The sequence below is a fragment of the Scyliorhinus torazame genome, chromosome 6 (genome assembly GCF_047496885.1).
Source record: "Scyliorhinus torazame isolate Kashiwa2021f chromosome 6, sScyTor2.1, whole genome shotgun sequence".
NCBI classification, from domain to species: domain Eukaryota; kingdom Metazoa; phylum Chordata; class Chondrichthyes; order Carcharhiniformes; family Scyliorhinidae; genus Scyliorhinus; species Scyliorhinus torazame.
Window position 1 is genome coordinate 58,704,798 of NC_092712.1, and position 18,824 is coordinate 58,723,621.

At 51.0% G+C, this 18,824-nt stretch overlaps 1 protein-coding gene across 4 annotated transcripts in view; it reads right to left on the reverse strand.

Moving 5' to 3' along the window:
- LOC140424807 (extended synaptotagmin-2-like) overlaps window positions 1-18,824 on the reverse strand; it is a 338,421-nt gene that overhangs the window by 66,017 nt on the left and 253,580 nt on the right. For all 4 annotated transcript variants that reach the window (XM_072508235.1, XM_072508234.1, XM_072508233.1 and 1 more), the window contains exon 8: window positions 14,809-14,929. In XM_072508235.1, coding sequence (XP_072364336.1) covers window positions 14,809-14,929 — 121 coding nt within the window. The remainder of the gene's footprint in view (window positions 1-14,808; window positions 14,930-18,824) is intronic.

Here is an 18,824-nt window from a genome sequence, read left to right on the forward strand (position 1 = left end):
AGTTGTTTTGAAAGCCACATCGGGGCTCTTTTCTGTAGTTTAAAGTATAAGTTGTCAAATGAAGTGTGGCTAGTCAACATTGCTTTTAGTTTGTTTGCTACTATAAAAGTCAAAGTTAGATCTCTTGTGTGATCTTTTTGATCAGTCACTGGAAATTCAAATATCTTCTGAAAGATATTGATCTTTACAGGAATCCGAACATCACAGACAACGGTTTTCTTTCTCTGACAGCAAATATTGCAGTGTCAAGTTCCAATCCAAGGCCTGAGCACACAAAATCCAGGCTGACACTCTGTGCAGCGCTGAGATAGTGCTGTGCTTTTGAAAGTGCCACCCATTGGAACTGTTGCCCTCCCATTTGGGTGTAAACGATCCAATGATGCTATCTGAACGGAAATTAGGGGTGTTAACCCAGCCAATTCTTATCCTTCAAGCAAATTTCCAAAAACTGATCATCTGGTCATTACCCATTGCTATTTGTAGGACCTTGTGCACAAATTGCTGCCAGCTTTCCTACATCACAACAGTGACCACTTCAAAAGTTCTTCGTTGGCCGTAAAGCATTTTGGTATGTCCTGTGGCTGTGAAAGGCAAACTAAGTTTCCCAATTTTGATGAGAGGTTTCAGGTATGTCATTGTAATCTCTTAAAGGTCCAAAACTTGGTTACTGTCAGCTCTGCAATCCATTTCAACTTCTTACATTAACTTGGTGAACTTGTATTATCCATTTAATGTTTGGAGTTCTCCCAGTGAGCCAGACAAGGCACAGCCAGAGTCAGGTGCATTAAAGAGTGAGTTTGGGAATATAAGCTAGGTGGGAATTCGAAGCTGGGTGGGGAAGAGGTGTTTTTTTTATCCCTGGTAAGTAGTTTTTCTTTTCAATTGTCTATTTCTTTTTCTTTTGTTTTATTTTTTGGCATTGTAGTTGTACAAGTTAACCCAAGGTTTAAGACATGGCAGGAGATCCCAGACCCGTGTCATGCTCGTGTGCAATATGGGAGCTCAGGGACATGTTCACTGACCCTGGCTCCTTCACGTGTAAGAAGTATGACCATCTGCAGCTCCTGTTAGACCGCTTGACTGCACTGGAGCTGTGGGTGGACTCACTTTGGAGCATCCGCGATGCTGAGGATGTCGTGGATAGCACGTTCGGCGAGTTGGTCACACCACAGGTGAAAATTACTGAGGGAGATAGAAAATGGGTGACCAAGAGTAGGAAGGCAGTGCAGCTGTCCCCTGCGGTCATCTCCCTGCAAAACACATATACCGATTTGGATACTATTGAGGCAAATGGCTCACCAGGGGAAGGCAGCAGCAGCCAGGTTCACGGCACCGTGGCTGGCTCTGCTGCGCAGGAGGGCAGGAAGAAGAATGTAGGGCTATAGTGATAGGGGATTCAATCATAAGGGGAATAGACAGGAGGTTCTGCGGAAGCAATCGAGACTCCAGAATGGTATGTTGCCTCCCTGGTGCAAGGGTCAAGGATGTCTCGAAGCAGCTGCAGGGCGGGGGTGAACAGCCAGCTATCATGGTGTATATGGGCACCACCGATATAGGTGAAAAACGGGATGAGGTCCTACAAGCGGAATTCAGGGAGCTGGGAGCTAAACCAAAAAGTAGGACCTCAAAAGGTAGTAATCTCAGGATTGCTACCGGTGCCACGAGCTAGTCAGAGTAGGAATGTCAGGATAGATAGGATGAATGCGTGGCTCGAGAGATGGTGCAAGAGGGAGGGATTAAAATTCCTGGGGCATTGGAATCGCTTCTGGGGGAGGTGGGACCAGTACAAACCGGACGGTCTGCACCTGGGCAGGACTGGAACCGATGTCCTGGGGGGGGGGCGGGGTTTACTAGAGCTGTTGGGGAGGGTTTAAACTAATGTGGCAGGGGGATGGGAACCGATGCAGGAAGTCAGAGGTATGTAAAACGGGGACAGAAATGAAAGGCAGTAAGGGGGAAAAGTGTACGGCAGAGGCCATAGTCAAAAATCAAAAAGGGCCACAGGACAGGGTACAGTGACTGAGGAGAGCTCAGTGAATAGACCCAGTAATACTTTTTTTTTTTTTAGAAATTTAGTGTACCCAATTAATTTTTTCCAATTAAGGGCAATTTAGCATGGCCAATCCACCTAGCCTGCACATCTTTTGGGCTGTGGGGGCGAAACCCACCCAAACACGGGGAGAATGTGCGAACTCCACACGGACAGTAACCCAGAGCTGGGATCGAACCTGGGACCTCGGCACCGTGAAGCTGCAGGGTTAACCCACTGCGCCACCGTGCTGCCCTAGGCCCAGTAATACTAAAAGGAATAAAACGGGAAGCAAAAACATAATGGAAAGTGATGAAGCAGGTTATTATATTGTAGCGCACAAAGACTCACGAGAGACGAATAGAGATGAAGTCGATGAGGCTTTATTAAGCGTGACTTGTTCCCTGCAGTTGAGTAGCAGACTGGCCTGCGGGGGAGAACTCCTGGTTCTTATACTCCGCCTTCAGGGCAGAGCTAGAGGTCAACAGCCAACCAGGACCCGGGATCTGTCAGCCAATGACATCACGGCTTCACAGTCCCACATGACCCCTAATGCATACTACCACATTCACCCCTTGTTAAAAATGAACCCGGCGGTGTGGTGCTTCGCATGGTGGTAAGGGTTTACAAGGCTGGTCCTGGGAGGAAAACTTTTGCATGTCATCACAGTATGTACAGAGGTTTTTTTTTTTTGTTTTGAACTATTTACAGTAAAAAGGGGGAAAAAGAAAGAGTTCTCGTTAAAGTCCACAACATTGTAGTGTTACATCGATGCCACGAGTCGGTCGGGCGGTCTGGTCGTCCTCGTCGATCGCCTCGGCCCCGGTGGTGGTGCTTGTTCCAGTGTTGTCGTCTCCGGGAGCCTTACGGTTTCTGCTTCAGCTTCACTTCTGGTCGGACCTGGGAGGAGGACCGATCCTCCCGGGAAGGGGGCGCTCGCGGGGTGCGCCGGTGGCAGGGAGGGGGTGATTGGTGTCAGGGGGGGGGGGAAGGTGTGCGTGTTGCCGGCGGGCGCCAGATCTCGCAGGGAGACCGTGTCCTGTCGGCCGTCGGGGTACTCCACGTAAGCGTACTGCGGGTTCGCGTGGAGGAGGCGAACCCTCTCGACCAACGGGTCCGACTTGTGCGCCCGCACATGTTTTCGGAGCAAGATGGGTCCTGGGACCGCCAGCCAGGTCGGCAGCGACGTTCCAGAGGTGGACTTCCTGGGGAAGACAAGGAGGTGCTCATGAGGCGTTTGGTTAGTGCTGGTACACAGTAGCGACCGGATGGAGTGGAGAGCGTCCGGGAGGACCGCCTGCCACCGTGAAACTGGGAGGTCCCTGGACCGTAGGGCCAGTAGGACGGTCTTCCAGACCGTGCCGTTCTCCCTCTCTACTTGCCCGTTCCCCCGGGGGTTGTAGCTGGTCGTCCTGCTCGAGGCTATACCGTTGCTGAGCAGGAACTGGCGCAGCTCGTCACTCATGAAGGAGGACCCCCTGTCGCTGTGGACGTATGCGGGGCAACCGAACAGTGTGAATATGGTGTTAAGGGCTTTAATGACTGTGGCCGCTGTCATGTCAGGGCAGGGGATGGCGAAGGGGAAACGGGAGTACTCGTCCACCACATTCAGGAAGTATGTGTTGCGGTCGGTGGAGGGGAGGGGCCCTTTGAAATCCAGACTAAGGCGTTCAAAGGGACGGGAAGCCTTGATCAGGTGCGCACCATCCGGCCTGAAAAAGTGCGGTTTGCACTCTGCGCAGATGTGGCAGTTCCTTGTGACTGTACGGACCTCCTCCACAGAGTAGGGGAGGTTGCGGGACTTTATAAAGTGGTAGAACCGAGTGACCCCCGGGTGGCAGAGGTCCTCGTGGAAGGTTTGGAGGCGGTTAATTTGTGCGTTGGCACGTGCCGCGGGATAGGGCATCGGACGGCTCGTTCAGCTTTCCGGGACGGTACAGGATCTCATAGTTGAAGGTGGAGAGCTCGATCCTCCACCTTAAGATCTTGTCGTTTTTAATTTTGCCCCGCTGTGCATTATCGAACATGAAGGCTACCGACCGTTGGTCCGTGAGGAGAGTGAATCTCCTGCCGGCCAGGTAATGCCTCCAAAGTCGCACCGCTTCCACTATGGCTTGGGCTTCCTTTTCCACTGAGGAGTGGCGGATTTCTGAAGCGTGGAGGGTTCGGGAGAAAAAGGCCACGGGCCTGCCCCCTTGGTTAAGGGTGGCCGCTAGAGCTACATCGGAGGCGTCGCTCTCGACCTGGAAGGGGAGGGACTCGTCGATGGCGCGCATCGTGGCCTTTGCGATATCCGCTTTGATGTGGCTGAAGGCCTGGCAAGCCTCTGTCGACAGAGGGAAGGTCGTGGTCTGTATTAGGGGGCGGGCCTTGTCTGCGTACTGGGGGACCCACTGGGCGTAATATGAAAAGAACCCCAGGCAGTGTTTTAGGGCTTTTGAGCAGTGCGGGAGGGGAAATTCCACGAGGGGACGCATGCGTTCGGGGTCGGGGTCTATTATCCCATTGCGCACTACATATCCCAAGATGGCTAGCTGGTTTGTGCTAAAAACACACTTGTCCTCGTTGTATGTGAGGTCCAAGGCTTTAGCGGTCTGGAGGAATTTTTGGAGGTTGGCGTCGTGGTCCTGCTGATCGTGGCCGCAGATGGTTACGTTGTCAAGGTACGGGAACGTGGCCTGCAACCCGTGTTGATCAACCATTCGGTCCATCTCTCGTTGGAAGACCGAGACCCCGTTTGTGACGCCAAATGGGACCCTTAGGAAGTAGTATAATCGCCCGTCTGCCTCGAAGGCTGTGTACTTGCGGTCACTTGGGCGGATGGGGAGCTGATGGTAGGCGGACTTGAGGTCCACGGTGGAGAAGACCTTATATTGGGCAATCCGATTGACCATGTCGGATATGCGGGGGAGGGTACGCATCTAGTTGTGTGTACCTGTTGATGGTCTGGCTATAGTCTATGACCATCCTTTGCTTCTCCCCTGTCTTTACTACTACCACCTGTGCTCTCCAGGGACTGTTGCTGGCCTGGATTATGCCTTCCTTCAGTAGCCGCTGGACTTCGGACCGAATGAATGTCTGGTCCTGGGCGCTGTACAGTCTGCTCCTAGTGGCGACGGGTTTGCAATCCGGGGTGAGGTTTGCAAACAAGGATGGGGGCTCAACCTTGAGGGTTGCGAGGCCGCAGATAGTGAGTGGGGGTATTGGGCCGCCGAATTGGAAGGTCAGGCTCTGCAGATTGCACTGGAAGTCTAATCCCAGTAATGTGGGCGCGCAGAGTTGGGGGAAGGACGTAGAGCCTGTAGTTTTTAAACTCCCTCCCTTGCACCGTTAGGGTCACTATGCAGAAGCCTTTAATCTGTACGGAGTGGGATCCTGCAGCTAGGGAAATCTTTTGCGCACTGGGACGGATGGTCAAAAAACAGCGTCTTACCGTGTCGGGGTGGATGAAGCTTTCCGTGCTCCCGGAGTCGACCAGGCATGGTGTCTCGTGCCCGTTTATCAGCACCGTTGTTGTCGTCGTCTGGAGCGTCCGGGGCCGTGCTTGGTCCAGCGTCATTGAGGCCAGACGTGATCGTAGTGCTTGAGCGTCTTCCTCGAACCCCGTGGAGCCGTCGACACTGGGGTCCGTTGTTGCCGTCCAAGATGGTGGCGGGGGTGAACAAGATGGCGGCGGGGTGAACAAAATGGCCGTCCACATGCGTCGCACAGGTCTGGGGGGTCCCAAGATGGCGGCGCCCCTCCTCCCCTCGTGGTGGCCGGGACCCAAAATGGCGGCGCCTGCGGGTCGCACATGGGCGCTGGGGGGGTTGGGGAGCGTTAGAAACGTGCAGGTCACCTTGTTCTCCGGGGACAGCGGTGGCCGGGACCCAAACTGGTTGCGCCTGCGGGTCGTACATGGGGCGCTGGACAGCGGTGGCCGGGACCCAAACTGGTTGCGCCTGCGGGTCGCACATGGGGCGCTGGGGGGGTTGGGGAGCGTTAGAAGAGCGCAGGACTCCTTGTTCTCCGGGGACAGCGGCGACCTCCCGGGACCGGCACACAGCCGCGAAATGGCCCTTTTTCCCGCAGCTCTTACAAATCGCTGCGCGGGCCGGGCAGCGCTGCCGGGGGTGTTTCGCCTGGCCGCAGAAATAGCAGCGGGTTCCCCCGGGACGACTTGGCGTCTGAACCACGCAAGCCTGTGGGGTGGGGGTGAGGGGGGGGGGGGGGGTTTGTCGCGACGGGGGTCCACGGAGCCCAAGGGGCTGCCGTGCGGTCGGGGCCGTAGGCGCGGGCGTTTCGCGCGGCCACATCCAGGGAGGCTGCAAGGGCCCGTGCCTCTGAGAGTCCTAGCGACTCTTTTTCTAAAAGTCTTTGGCGGATTTGGGAAGAGTTCATACCAGCCACAAAAGCATCACGCATTAACATGTCCGTGTGTTCCATCGCGTTTACCGGCGGGCAGCTGCAGGCCCGTCCCAAAATTAGTAGCGCGGCGTAGAATTCATCTATCGATTCTCCGGGACTTTGTCGTCTCGTTGCGAATTGGTAGCGTGCGTAGATCTGGTTCACTGGGCGAACATAGATGCTCTTTAGTGCTGCGAACGCCGTCTGGAAATCCTCTGCGTCTTCGATGAGAGGGAAAATTTCCGGGCTTACCCTCGAGTGCAGGACCTGTAGTTTCTGGTCTTCTGTGACCCGGCCGGGGGCCGTTCTGAGGTAGGCCTCGAGACAAGTCTGCCAGTGTTTGAAAACTGCTGCTGAGTTCACTGTGTGGGGGCTGATCCTCAGGCATTCCGGGATGATCCTGAGCTCCATAGTCCTTTAAGCACGCTTAATAAATTGTAGCGCACAATGACTCACGAGAGACGAATAGAGATGAAGTCGATGAGGCTTTATTAAGCTGGCCTGCGGGGGAGAACTCCTGGTTCTTATACTCCGCCTTCAGGGCGGAGCTAGAGGTCAACAGCCAACCAGGACCCGGGATCTGTCAGCCAATGACATCACGGCTTCACAGTCCCACATGACCCCTAATGCATACTACCACATATATGAAGATACAGGTTCTATGATAAGGAAAATTAGGAGAAAAGTTAAAAGGAAAAATAACTTGGGAGAGGTTATCGATAGTGGTGTTAAGATTCAAAACAGAAGTATAAAAGCCAACATAAGGGTACTTTACCTGAATGCTCGTAGTATTCGGAATAAGACGCGAAGAATAGAGGAATGGCAATATTGGTGGGAAAGCGTGTGTCATTCGAGGCCAAGACTATCGTAGTGGATAATGGAGGGAGATATGTGATGGTGAGTGGTAGGTTGCAAGGGACGTGGTGGTGTTGGTAAACGTATACGCCCCGAACTGGGATGATGTTGGATTCATGAAGTGCATGTTGGGGCGCATTCCGGACCTGGAGGTAGGAGGCCTGATAATGGGAGGGGACTTCAATAGAGTGTTGGACCCAGCACTGGACCGCTCCAGATCAAATACTGGAAAGAGGCCGGCTTTCCAGTGCTTAGGGGGTTTATGGATTAGATGGGGGTAGTGGACCCATGGAGGTTTGCAAGACCGCAGGACAGGGAATTCTCTTTCTTCTCCCATGTGCACAAAGCCTACTCCCGGATAGATTTTTTTGTTCTGGGCAGGGCGCTCATCCCGAGGGTGGAGGGGACGGAGTATTCGGCCATAGCCGTTTCAGATCACGCCCTGCACTGGGTGGAACTGGGGCTGGGAGAGGAGAGGGGCCAACGCCCGATGTGGCGGCTGGATGTGGGATTGCTGGCAGATGAGGTGGTGTGTGGGAAGGTGAGGGGGTGTATTGAAAGGTACTTGGAAGCCAACAACAACGGGGAGGTGCGGGTGGGGGTGGTATGGGAGGCGTTGAAGGCGGTGATCAGGGGAGAGCTACTCTCCATCAGGGCTCATAGGGAGAAGACAGAGGGCATGGAAAGGGAGAGGATAGTGGGGGAGATTTTGAGAATGGACAGGAGATACGCAGAGGCCCCGGAGGAGAGATTACTTGAGGAAAGACAACGGCTCCAGACGGAGTTTGACCTGTGGACCACAGGGAAGGCGGAGGCACAGTGGAGGAAGGCGCAGGGGGCGACCTACGAGGATGGGGAAAAGGCTAGTCGGATGCTGGCACACCAGCTCCGTAAGAGGACGGCAGCAAGGGAAATAGGGGGAGTCAAAGATGGAAGGGAAGCCACGGTTCGGAGTGCGACGAAAATAAACAAGGTATTCAAGGCCTTCTATGAAGAGCTGTACAGATCCCAGCCCCCAGCAGGGGAAGAGGGGATGAGACGATTCCTAGACCAACTGAGATTCCAGAGGGTGGAGGAGCAAGAGGTGGCTGATTTGGGGGCACCAATTGGGTTGGAGGAGCTGAGCAAGGGTTTGGGGAGTATGCAGGCGGGGAAGGCCCAGGGGCGGGACGGGTTCCCGGTGGAGTTCTACAGGAAGTACGTAGACCTGTTGGCCCCGCTACTAGTGAGGACCTTTAATGAGGCAAGAGAGGAGGGGACCCTGCCCCCGACAATGTCGGAAGCGACAATTTCTTTGATCCTAAAGCGGGACAAGGACCCACTGCAATGTGGATCGTACAGGCCGATCTCGCTCCTCAATGTGGATGCTAAGTTGTTGGCAAAAGTGCTGGCCACGAGGATCGAGGACTGTGTCCCGGGGGTGATACACGAGGACCAGACGGGATTCGTAAAGGGCAGGCAATTAAACACTATTGTGCGGCGGCTCTTAAACGTAATAATGATGCCATTGGAGGAGGGAGAGGCGGAGATAGTGGCAGTTATGGACGCGGAGAAGGCCTTTGACCGAGTTGAGTGGAACTACCTCTGGGAGGTGCTGTGTAGGTTTGGGTTCGGGGGAGGGTTTATCAGTTGGGTTAAGCTCCTTTACAGAGCCCCGGTGGCGAGTGTAGTGACGAACCGGCGGAGGTCGGAGTACGTTCGGCTGTACCGAGGAACGAGGCAGGGATGCCCCCTGTCCCCACTGTTGTTTGCATTGACGATCAAACCCTTGGCCATGTCATTGAGGGAGTCTAATAAATGGAGGGGGGTGGTCCGAGGGGGAGAAGAGCATCGGGTGTCGCTATATGCGGATGACCTGTTGTTGTACGTGGCGGATACAATGGAGGGGATGGTGGAGGTCATGCAGACTCTAAGGGAGTTTGGGAAGTTTTTGGGCTATAAGCTCAATGTAGGGAAGAGTGAGCTCTTTGTATTACAGGTAGGGGACCAAAAAAGAGGGATAGGGGACCTACCACTGAGGAGGGCGGAGGGGAGCTTTCGGTATCTGGGGATCCAGATAGCCAGGAGTTGGGGGGGCCCTATATAAACTGAATCTGACAAGGTTGGTGGAGCAAATGGAGGAGGACTTCAAAAGATGGGACATGTTACCACTCTCGCTGGCGGGTAGAGTGCAGTCGGTCAAAATGGTGGTCCTCCCGAGGTTTCTGTTTGTGTTTCAGTGCCTTCCCATCGTGATCACCAAGGCCTTTTTCAAGAGAGTAGGTAGAAGCATAATGGGGTTTGTGTGGGCGAATAAGGCCCCAAGGGTAAGGAGAGGGTTCCTGGAACGAAGTAGGGACCGAGGAGGGTTGGCGCTGCCAAACCTAGGGAGCTACTACTGGGCAGCAAATGTGGCGATGATCCGCAAGTGGGTGATGGAGGGACAGGGGTGGCATGGAAGAGGATGGAGATGGCGTCCTGTAAAGGAACGAGCCTGGGGGCGTTGGTGACGGCGCCGCTGCCGCTCTCGCCGACAAGGTACACCACGAGTCCGGTGGTGGCAGCAACGCTAAGGATCTGGGGTCAGTGGAGACGGCACAGGGGTGCAATGGGAGCCTCGGTGTGGTCCCCGATCAGGAGTAACCACCGGTTTGTCCCGGGGAGGGTGGACGGGGGGTTCCAGAGCTGGCATCGGGCGGGTATTAGAAGAATGGGGGACCTGTTCATTGACGCGACGTTTGCGAGCCTAGGGGCACTGGAGGAGAGGTTTGAGATACCCCCGGGAAATGTTTTTAGATATATGCAGGTGAGGGCGTTTGTGAGGCGACAGGTCAGGGAATTCCCGTTGCTCCCGGTACAAGAAATTCAAGATAGGGTGATCTCGGGTGTATGGGTCGGGGAGGGCAAGGTGTCGGCAATATACCAGGAGATGAAAGAAGAGGGGGAAGCGCTGGTAGAGGAGCTGAAGGGTAAATGGGAAGAGGAGCTGGGGGTGGAGATCGAGGAAGGTCTGTGGGCTGATGCCCTAGGTAGGGTTAATTCCTCCTCCTAGTGTGCCAAGCGCAGCCTGATACAATTTAAGGTGGTCCACAGAGCGCACTTGACGGGGGCGTGGTTGAGTAGGTTCTTTGGGGTAGAGACAGATGAGGAAGGTGCTCAGGGAGCCCGGCGAACCATGTCCATATGTTTTGGTCATGCCCGGCACTGGAGGGGTTCTGGAGGGGAGCAATATCTCAGGTGGTGAAAGTCCGGGTCAAGCCAAGCTGGGGACTAGCAATATTTGGAGTAGTGGACGAGCCGGGAGTGCAGGAGGCGAAAGAGGCCGGCATTCTGGCCTTTGCGTCCCTAGTAGCCCGGCGAAGGATCTTGCTAATGCAGAAGGAGGCGAAGCCCCCTAGCGTGGAGGCCTGGATAAACAACATGGCTGGGTTCATAAAACTGGAGAGGATTAAGTTTGCCTTGAGAGGGTTTGCGCAGGGGTTCTACAGGCGGTGGCAACCATTCCTAGACTATCTCGAGGAGCGTTAGAGGAAGGTCGGTCAGCAGCAGCAGCAACCCCGGGGGGGGGGAACGACGACGTCCTGGGAGGTGGGGGGGGGGGGGGGGAAGAGAATGGGGGATTGCTTGGGGGGCGGATGAGCAAGAGATAACATGAAGGGTTGGGTAAACTGGCACGTGCGGGAGAGAGCCAGTGTACAAAGCTATGTAAATATACCATTTTGCCATGTATATATCTTGCTCAGTGCGATTTCTTGTTATTTTGTTACCGGGGGGGGGGGGGGGGGTTATTGTTTGTAAGAGAGAAAATTTGTGTTAAAAAAAACGTTAATAATTTTTTTTTTTTAATAAATTAAAGTATTCGGAATAAGGTCAATGAGCTGATGGCACAAATCATCGTGAATTGCGATGATTTAGTGCCCATTACTGAGAAAGGATGGGCACAACTGGGAGTTAAATATCCACGGGTATCAAACTATTTAGAAGGACAGAGTGGATGGTAAGGGAGGTGGTGTAGCTGTGTTATTTAAGGATGACATCCAGGCAGTAGTGAGAGATGACATTGGTGCTAGGGAGTATAAGGTTGAATCCATTTGGGTGGAAACCAGGAATAGTAAGGCGAATAGTCACTGATAGGAGTAGCCTATAGGCCACCAAATAGTAACATTATGGTGGGGCGGGCAATAAACAAAGAAATAACTGATGCATGTAGAACTGGTACAGCAGTTATCATGAGGGATTTTAATCGGCACGTCGATTGGTTTAATCAGGTCGGCCAAGGCAGCCTTGAGGAGGAGTTTACAGAATGTATCCTCAACAGTTTCCTAGAACAGTATGTAATGGAACCTACGAGGGAACAAGCGGTCCTAGATCTGGTCCTGTGTAATGTGGCACGATTGATTCATGATCTCATAGTTAGGGATCCTCTCGGAAGGAGCGATCACAATATGGTGGAATTTAAATTACAGATGGAGGGTGAGAAGGTAAAATCAAACACTGGTGTTTTGTGCTTAAACAAAGGAGATTACAATGGGGTGAGAGAAGAGCTGGCTGAGGTAGACTGGGACCAAATACTTTTTGGTGGAACAGTGGAGAACCTTCCAAGCGATTTTTCACACTGCTCAGCAAAAGTTTAAACCAACAAAAAGGAAGGACGGTAGAAAGAGGGAAAATCAACTGTGGATATCTGAGGAAATAAGGGAGAGTATCAAATTGAAGGAAAAATCATACAAAGTAGCAAAGATCAGTGGGAGACTAGAGGACTGGAAAATCTTTAGGGGGCAACAGAAAGCTACTAAAAAAGCTATAAAGAAAAGTAAAATAGATTATGTGAGTAAACTTGCTCAGAATATAACAGATCGTAAATGTTTCTACAAATATATAAAAAATGAGTGGCTACGGGAAATATTTAAATCATAAAGTACTAAAACATGCTGCTGTGCAGAGGGACCTGGGTATTCTAGTGCATGAGTCGCAAAAAGTTGGTTTACAGGTGCAACAGGTAATTAAGAAGGCGAATGGAGTTTTGTCCTTCATTGCTAGAGGGATGGAATTTAAGACTAGGGAGGTTATGCTGCAACTGTATAAGGATGAGAAGCGAGATTTAATAATGGGAGATGAGGAAACGGCGGAGGAACTGAATAGGTTTTTTGAGTCGGTCTTCACGTAGGAAGACACAAATAACATGCCAGTGACTGATGGAAATGACGCTATGACAGGCGAGAACCCTGAGACGATTGTTATCACTAAGGAGGTAGTGATGGGCAAGCTAATGGGGCTGTACGGTAGACAAGTCTCCTGGCCCTGATGGAATGCATCCCAGAATGCTAAAAGAGATGGCTAGGGAAATTGCAAATGCACTCGTGATAATTTACCAAAATTCACTAGACTCTGGTGGTCCCGGCACATTGGAAATTAGCAAACTTGACACCACTGTTTAAAAAAGGAGGTAGGCATAAAGCAGATAATTATAGGCCAGTGAGCTTAACTTTGGTAGTAGGGAAGGTGCTCGAATCTACCAAGGAAGAAATAGCGAGGCATCTGGATGGAAATTGTCCCATTGGACAGACGCAGCATGGGTTCATAAAGGGCAGGTCGTGCCTAACTAATTTAGTGGATATTTGAGGACATTACCAGTGCGGTAGACAACAGGGAGCCAATGGATGTGGTATACCTGGATTTCCAGAAAGCTTTTGACAAGGTGCCACACAAAAGGTTGTTGCATAAGATAAAGATGCATGGCGTTAAGGGGAAAGTAGTAGCATGGATAGAGGATTGGTTAATTAACAGAAAGCAAAGAGTGGGGATTAATGGGTGTTTCTCTGGTTGGCAATCAGTAGCTAGTGGTGATCCTCCGGGATCAGTGTTGGGCCCACAATTGTTCACAATTTACATAGATGATTTGGAGTTGGGGACCAAGTGCAATGTGTCCAAGTTTGCAGACGACACTAAGATAAGTGGTCAAGCAAAAATTGCAGAGGATACTGGAAGTTTGCAGAGGGATTTGGATAGGCTACGTGAATGGGCTAGGGTCTGGGAGATGGAATACATTGTTGACAAATTGTGGGGTTATCTATTTTGGTAGAAATAACAGTAAAAGGGTCATTATTATTTAAATCATAAAGTATTAAAACATGCTGCTGTGCAGAGGGCCTGGGTATTCTAGTGCATGAGTTGCAAAAAGTTGGTTTACAGGTGCAACAGGTAATTAAGAAGGCGAATGGAGTTTTGTCCTTCATTGCTAGAGGGATGGAATTTAAGACTAGGGAGGTTATGTTGCAACTGTATAAGGTGTTAGTGAGGCCACACGTGGAGTTGTGTGTTCAGTTTTGGTCTCTTTACCTGAGAAAGGACGTATTGGCGCTAGAGGATACGCAGAGGAGATTTCATAGAATGTTCATAGAATTTCATAGACTTTTAGATTCACTAGGTTCATCCCAGAGTTGAGGGGTTTGGATTACAAGGGGAGGTTGAGTAGACTGGGACTGTACTCGTTGGAATTTAGAAGGATGCGGATGCAGGGAATAGATAGGATAGATGCGGGCAGGTTGTTTCCATTGGCGGGTGAAAGCAGAACTAGGAGGCATAGCCTCAAAATAAGGCAAAATAGATTTAGGACTGAGTTTAGGAGGAACTTCTTCACCTAAAGGGTTGTGAATCTATGGAATTCCCTGCCTAGTGAAGCAGTTGAGGCTCCTTCATTAAATGTTTTCAAGATAAAGATAGATAGTTTTTTTGAAGAATAAAGGAATAAAGGGTTATGGTGTTCGGGCAGGAAAGTGGAGCTGAGTCCACAAAATATCAGCCATGATCTCACTGAATGGCGGAGCAGGCTCGAAGGGCCAGATGGCCTACTCCTGCTCCTATTTCTTATGTTATGTTAATATGAATCTCTCAACCTAAATAACCTTCATGGTTCCCGTACCAGCCTCCCCGAACAGGCGCCGGAATGTGGCGACTAGGGGCTTTTCACAGTAACTTCATTGAAGCCTACTCGTGACAATAAGCGATTTTCATTTTCATTTCATTTCAACTGAAAAGCTACAAATTACCACAAGAAACCTATAATCTGATTATAGGGCCACTTCTAATGAGCCACTAGAGCAGCAAAAGGTTGCACACCCAAGTGAATTCTGGCAACACTGCAATACCTTCCACATGGACTAAGATATATAAAGGCATTGACAAAACTGCACAGTTTACTAAAAACTGACATTTTCTCATTTTGCTACACTTCCAACTTTGCACCTTCAATTTAAGCAAGTAAAATTCATAAGCTTTCCCGGAAGACCATTTACCCCATCCTGCCTGTGCCAACTCTTTGCTAAAACAATGCAAAAGTGATCCCACTGCTCTGCACACTCCCTCTGCTTCCAGCTGTTACAGAAGTTCATTCATCAGCTCCAGCATGTTTGTTCACAAGATGGTTACCGTATCAAATTCCTAAAGTCAAACAGTGTTTAGGAGAGCTCAAATTAAGTCACTCAATTTAAAATAAATACAGGATTTTACAGTTTTTCTCAAATTGTCAGAGCCTGACCAGTCAGAGCTCTGAAGCTTACCTTTGGTACAGGGAAACGCAGTTCAGCCAGCTGCACCTCATTGACCAGTGGTACTGCAATCCGATTGGGCAAAACCATATAGTTGGAGATTATATCAAGGATGATGGTGTCTGACATGCCACTGAGGAAAGAAAGGAAATCACATTAAAGCCTGCCACCCAGTAACAAAATCCATAACTTAAAAATGGAAGCTCCATACACTTCAACTTCATAATAAGGTACAAATTCAAAACTATAAAGAGTAGTCATTGACCTGAAACATCAATTTTGTTTCTTCCGCCACAGATGCTTCCCGATCATTGATTGATTGACTGATTGTCACATGTACCGATGTATAGTGAAAAGTATTTTTTCTGTGGCCAAGGGAACGTACATCGTAGACAAAAAGAATAATCGACAGAGTACAGTGACAAATAATACATCGGCAAATAGAGATTGGTTACAGTGTGGAACAAGGGCCAAACAAAGCAAATACCTGAGCAAGAACAGCATAGGGTGTCATGAATAATCTTGTTACAGGGAACAAATCGGTCCAAGGGAGAGTCGTTGAGGAGTCTAGTAACTGTGGGGAAGAAGTTATTCGTATGTCTGGATGTGCAGGTTTTCAGACTTCTGTATCTTCTGCCTGATGTAAGGGCCTGGAAGAGGGCAAAGCCTGGGTGGGAGGAGTCTCTGACAATGTTGTCTGCCTTCCTGAGGCAGCGGGAGGTGTATACAGAATCAATGTGGGGGTGGCAAGCTTGTGTGATGCGTTGGGCCGAGTTCACCACTGATAGCAGTTCATTGCAATCATGGGCCGAGTTTAGTCTTTCCATTATTTTCTGTTTTCATTTCAGATTTCCAACATTTGCAGTGTTATGTTTTCACCTTTTGCCTAAAATACACACTTTGGGTGTGATTCTCTTGCCTCATTGCGCTTGAGCGAATGCACAACGCAGCCGGACAATCCCGGGACAGCCCTCCAGTGGGCCTCCCGACAACCTCTGCACCCGCGCGATTCGCCGAAGTCCCGCGAGACGTTGGAGTCGGACTTCGCCTAAAAGGAGTGGGACCAAATGACACTCGCAGAATTTGGTGCTTCAGACCCACCTGCCCGATATCCACCGGCCTCCCTCGATTCTCCAGCCTCCCTAGGGAGGCTGCAGCCGGGCGTCGATCAGTGCGGGTCCACACAAACAGGGACGAGGCGGAACGGCACCCGGGGGGGGGGGGGGGGGGGGGGTCTCCCGGACCTTCAGAGACCCGTGTTCAGGGTCAGTGCAGGGTGCCTTCCTCCCTGGAACGCGGACACCTTGGCACTGTTCAGCTGGCACCTTGGTACTGCCACTTTGGCACTACCAAGGTGCCCAAATGGCACTGCCAAGCTGGCAGGAACACTGCATGGGTGCCAGAGTGCACTGCCAAAGGTCAGGGAGCCAAGGGGACCATGGTCATGAAACGAGGTTGGAGGAGGGGTTTGAAGGGTGGGGGTGTGCAGAGCAGTTAAGTAGAAGCCTCCGAGATGTTGGGCTGGGGACTCCATGGGGGGTGTGGACTAGTGAACATGTGTGTGGGAGATGCCATTGCCCATGGGTGGGGGTGTGGGGAACCACAAGCTGACTTAGAAATCGGGTACCCTTTCAAAATGGCGGCCCGAAATCTGTGTTCAGCTCTCCAGTGCTAAAAAAAAATTCTAAGTGTGGGCTAAACCAGTGAGAAACTCCCACTGCCCCAAAAAATGACTTAAGTGTCATTGAAAAGCGGTGGGGAACTCACCAGCTAACTCTCTGAAAAACCCGCCACAATGAATGGGGATAGGGTGGAGGTGTTAACCTTGGGTAGGGTGCTCTTTCCAAGAGCCGGTGCAGACTCGACGGGCCGAATGGCCTCCTTCTGCACTGTAAATTCTATGAACTTGGAAATTTTTCTGGAGAATTACGGCCTTTTAAACTGCAGCCTGAGCTGGTGGTTTACTACAAGTTCCTGTGACCAAACAGCAACTGAACTACAGGTGACGCTGCACACACAATTAGAATTTATGTTTTTAAGGGATGCAGCTCCATTATATTAGTTTCAAAGAACAACAAAGAAATGTACAGCACAGGAACAGTCCCTTCGGCCCTCCAACTGCCCGACTAAACTACAATCTTCTACACTTCCTGGGTCCGTATCCCTCTATTCCCATCATATTCATGTATTTGTCAAGATGCCCCTTAAATGTCACTATCGTCCCTGCTTCCACCACCTCCTCCGGTAGCGAGTTCCAGGCACCCACTACCCTCTGCGTAAAATACTTGCCTCGTACATCTACTCTAAACCTTGCCCCTCTCACCTTAAATCTATGCCCCCTAGTAATTGACCCCTCTACCCTGGGGAAAAGCCTCTGACTATCCACTCTGTCTCTGCCCCTCATAATTTTGTAGACCTCTATCAGGTCGCCCCTCAACCTCCTTCGTTCCAGTGAGAACAAACCGAGTTTATTCAACCGCTCCTCATAGCTAATGCCCTCCGTACCAGACAACATCCTGGTAAATCTCTTCTGCATCCTCTCTAAAGCCTCCACAGCCTTCTGGTAGTGTGGCGACCAGAATTGAACACTATACTCCAAGTGTGGCCTAACTAAGGTTCTATACAGCTGCAACATGACTTGCCAATTCTTATACTCAATGCCCGGCCAATGAAGGCAAGCATGCCATATGCCTTCTCGACTACCTTCTCCACCTGTGTTGCCCCTTTCAGTGACCTGTGGACCTGTACACCTAGATCTCTCTGACTTTCAATAGGGTTCTACCATTCACTGTATATTCCCTACCTGCATTAGACCTTCCAAAATGCATTACCTCACATTTGTCCGGATTAAACTCCATCTGCCATCTCTCCGCCCAAGTCTCCAAACAATCTAAATCCTGCTGTATCCTCTGACAGTCCTCATCGCTATCCGCAATTCCACTAACCTTTGTGTCGTCTGCAAACTTACTAATCAGACCAGTTACATTTTCCTCCAAATCATTTATATATACTACAAACAGCAAAGGTCCCAGCACTGATCCCTGCCGAACACCACTGGTCACAGCCCTCCAATTAGAAAAGCATCCTTCCATTGCTACTCTCTGCCTTCTATGACCTAGCCAGTTCTGTATCCACCTTGCCAGCTCACCCCTGATCCCGTGTGACTTCACCTTTTGTACTAGTCTATCATGAGGGACCTTGTAAAAGGCCTTACTGAAGTCCATATAGACAACATCTACTGCCCTACCTGCATCAATCATCTTAGTGACCTCCTCGAAAAACTCTATCAAGTTAGTGAGACACGAATTCCCCTTCACAAAACCATGCTGCCTCTCACTAATACGTCCATTTGCTTCCAAATCACACTTGTCCGTATAAACCAGCATATCATCCAAATTAGTATTAGGATTGCTACAAGAGATTCACTAATTGTGAAAGATTAATCTACCATACACAAATATTACTATACAATAAAAGTTTTATTTGAAATCTTAATCGGCGATCGGGCAGAGAATCGATTCAGACGCCAGAATCTGGGCCGGCGCTGGTTTGACACCGGTTTGTGATTCTCCACCCCCTCCAAATGGCCATCATTGTGATCCACACTCCGTCCCCAATGGGCCGAGTTCCCGATGGCGCGGGCCACGTGTGGTCACACAAATCGTGAACCTGGTGTGGCGGTTGCGAACTGTGGCCAGCGCCGCCACACTTGGCCGGGATCCATGCCACTGGCCGAGGGTTTTGCCAGGGCTAGGGTTACTGGTGGGGAGCGGCCACAGAGTGGCCAAGGGGTGGACTGTAGGGTCGCAGCCCATCAGGTTGGGTCCGCGCACGGCCGGCGCCATGCTGTACGGCACGACCGCTACAGGTAGTCAGCAGTGCGCATGCGCGGCCCAGGACCCGGCCATTCTCGACGCAACCCGCGGGCGTTTCATGCGGCGCTGGGGCTAGCTCCTCACCGGTACCGGAATCAGTGAGGGGTTTGTGAAATTTTTTTGATGTGAACCTTACATGGATTCTCCGTTCGA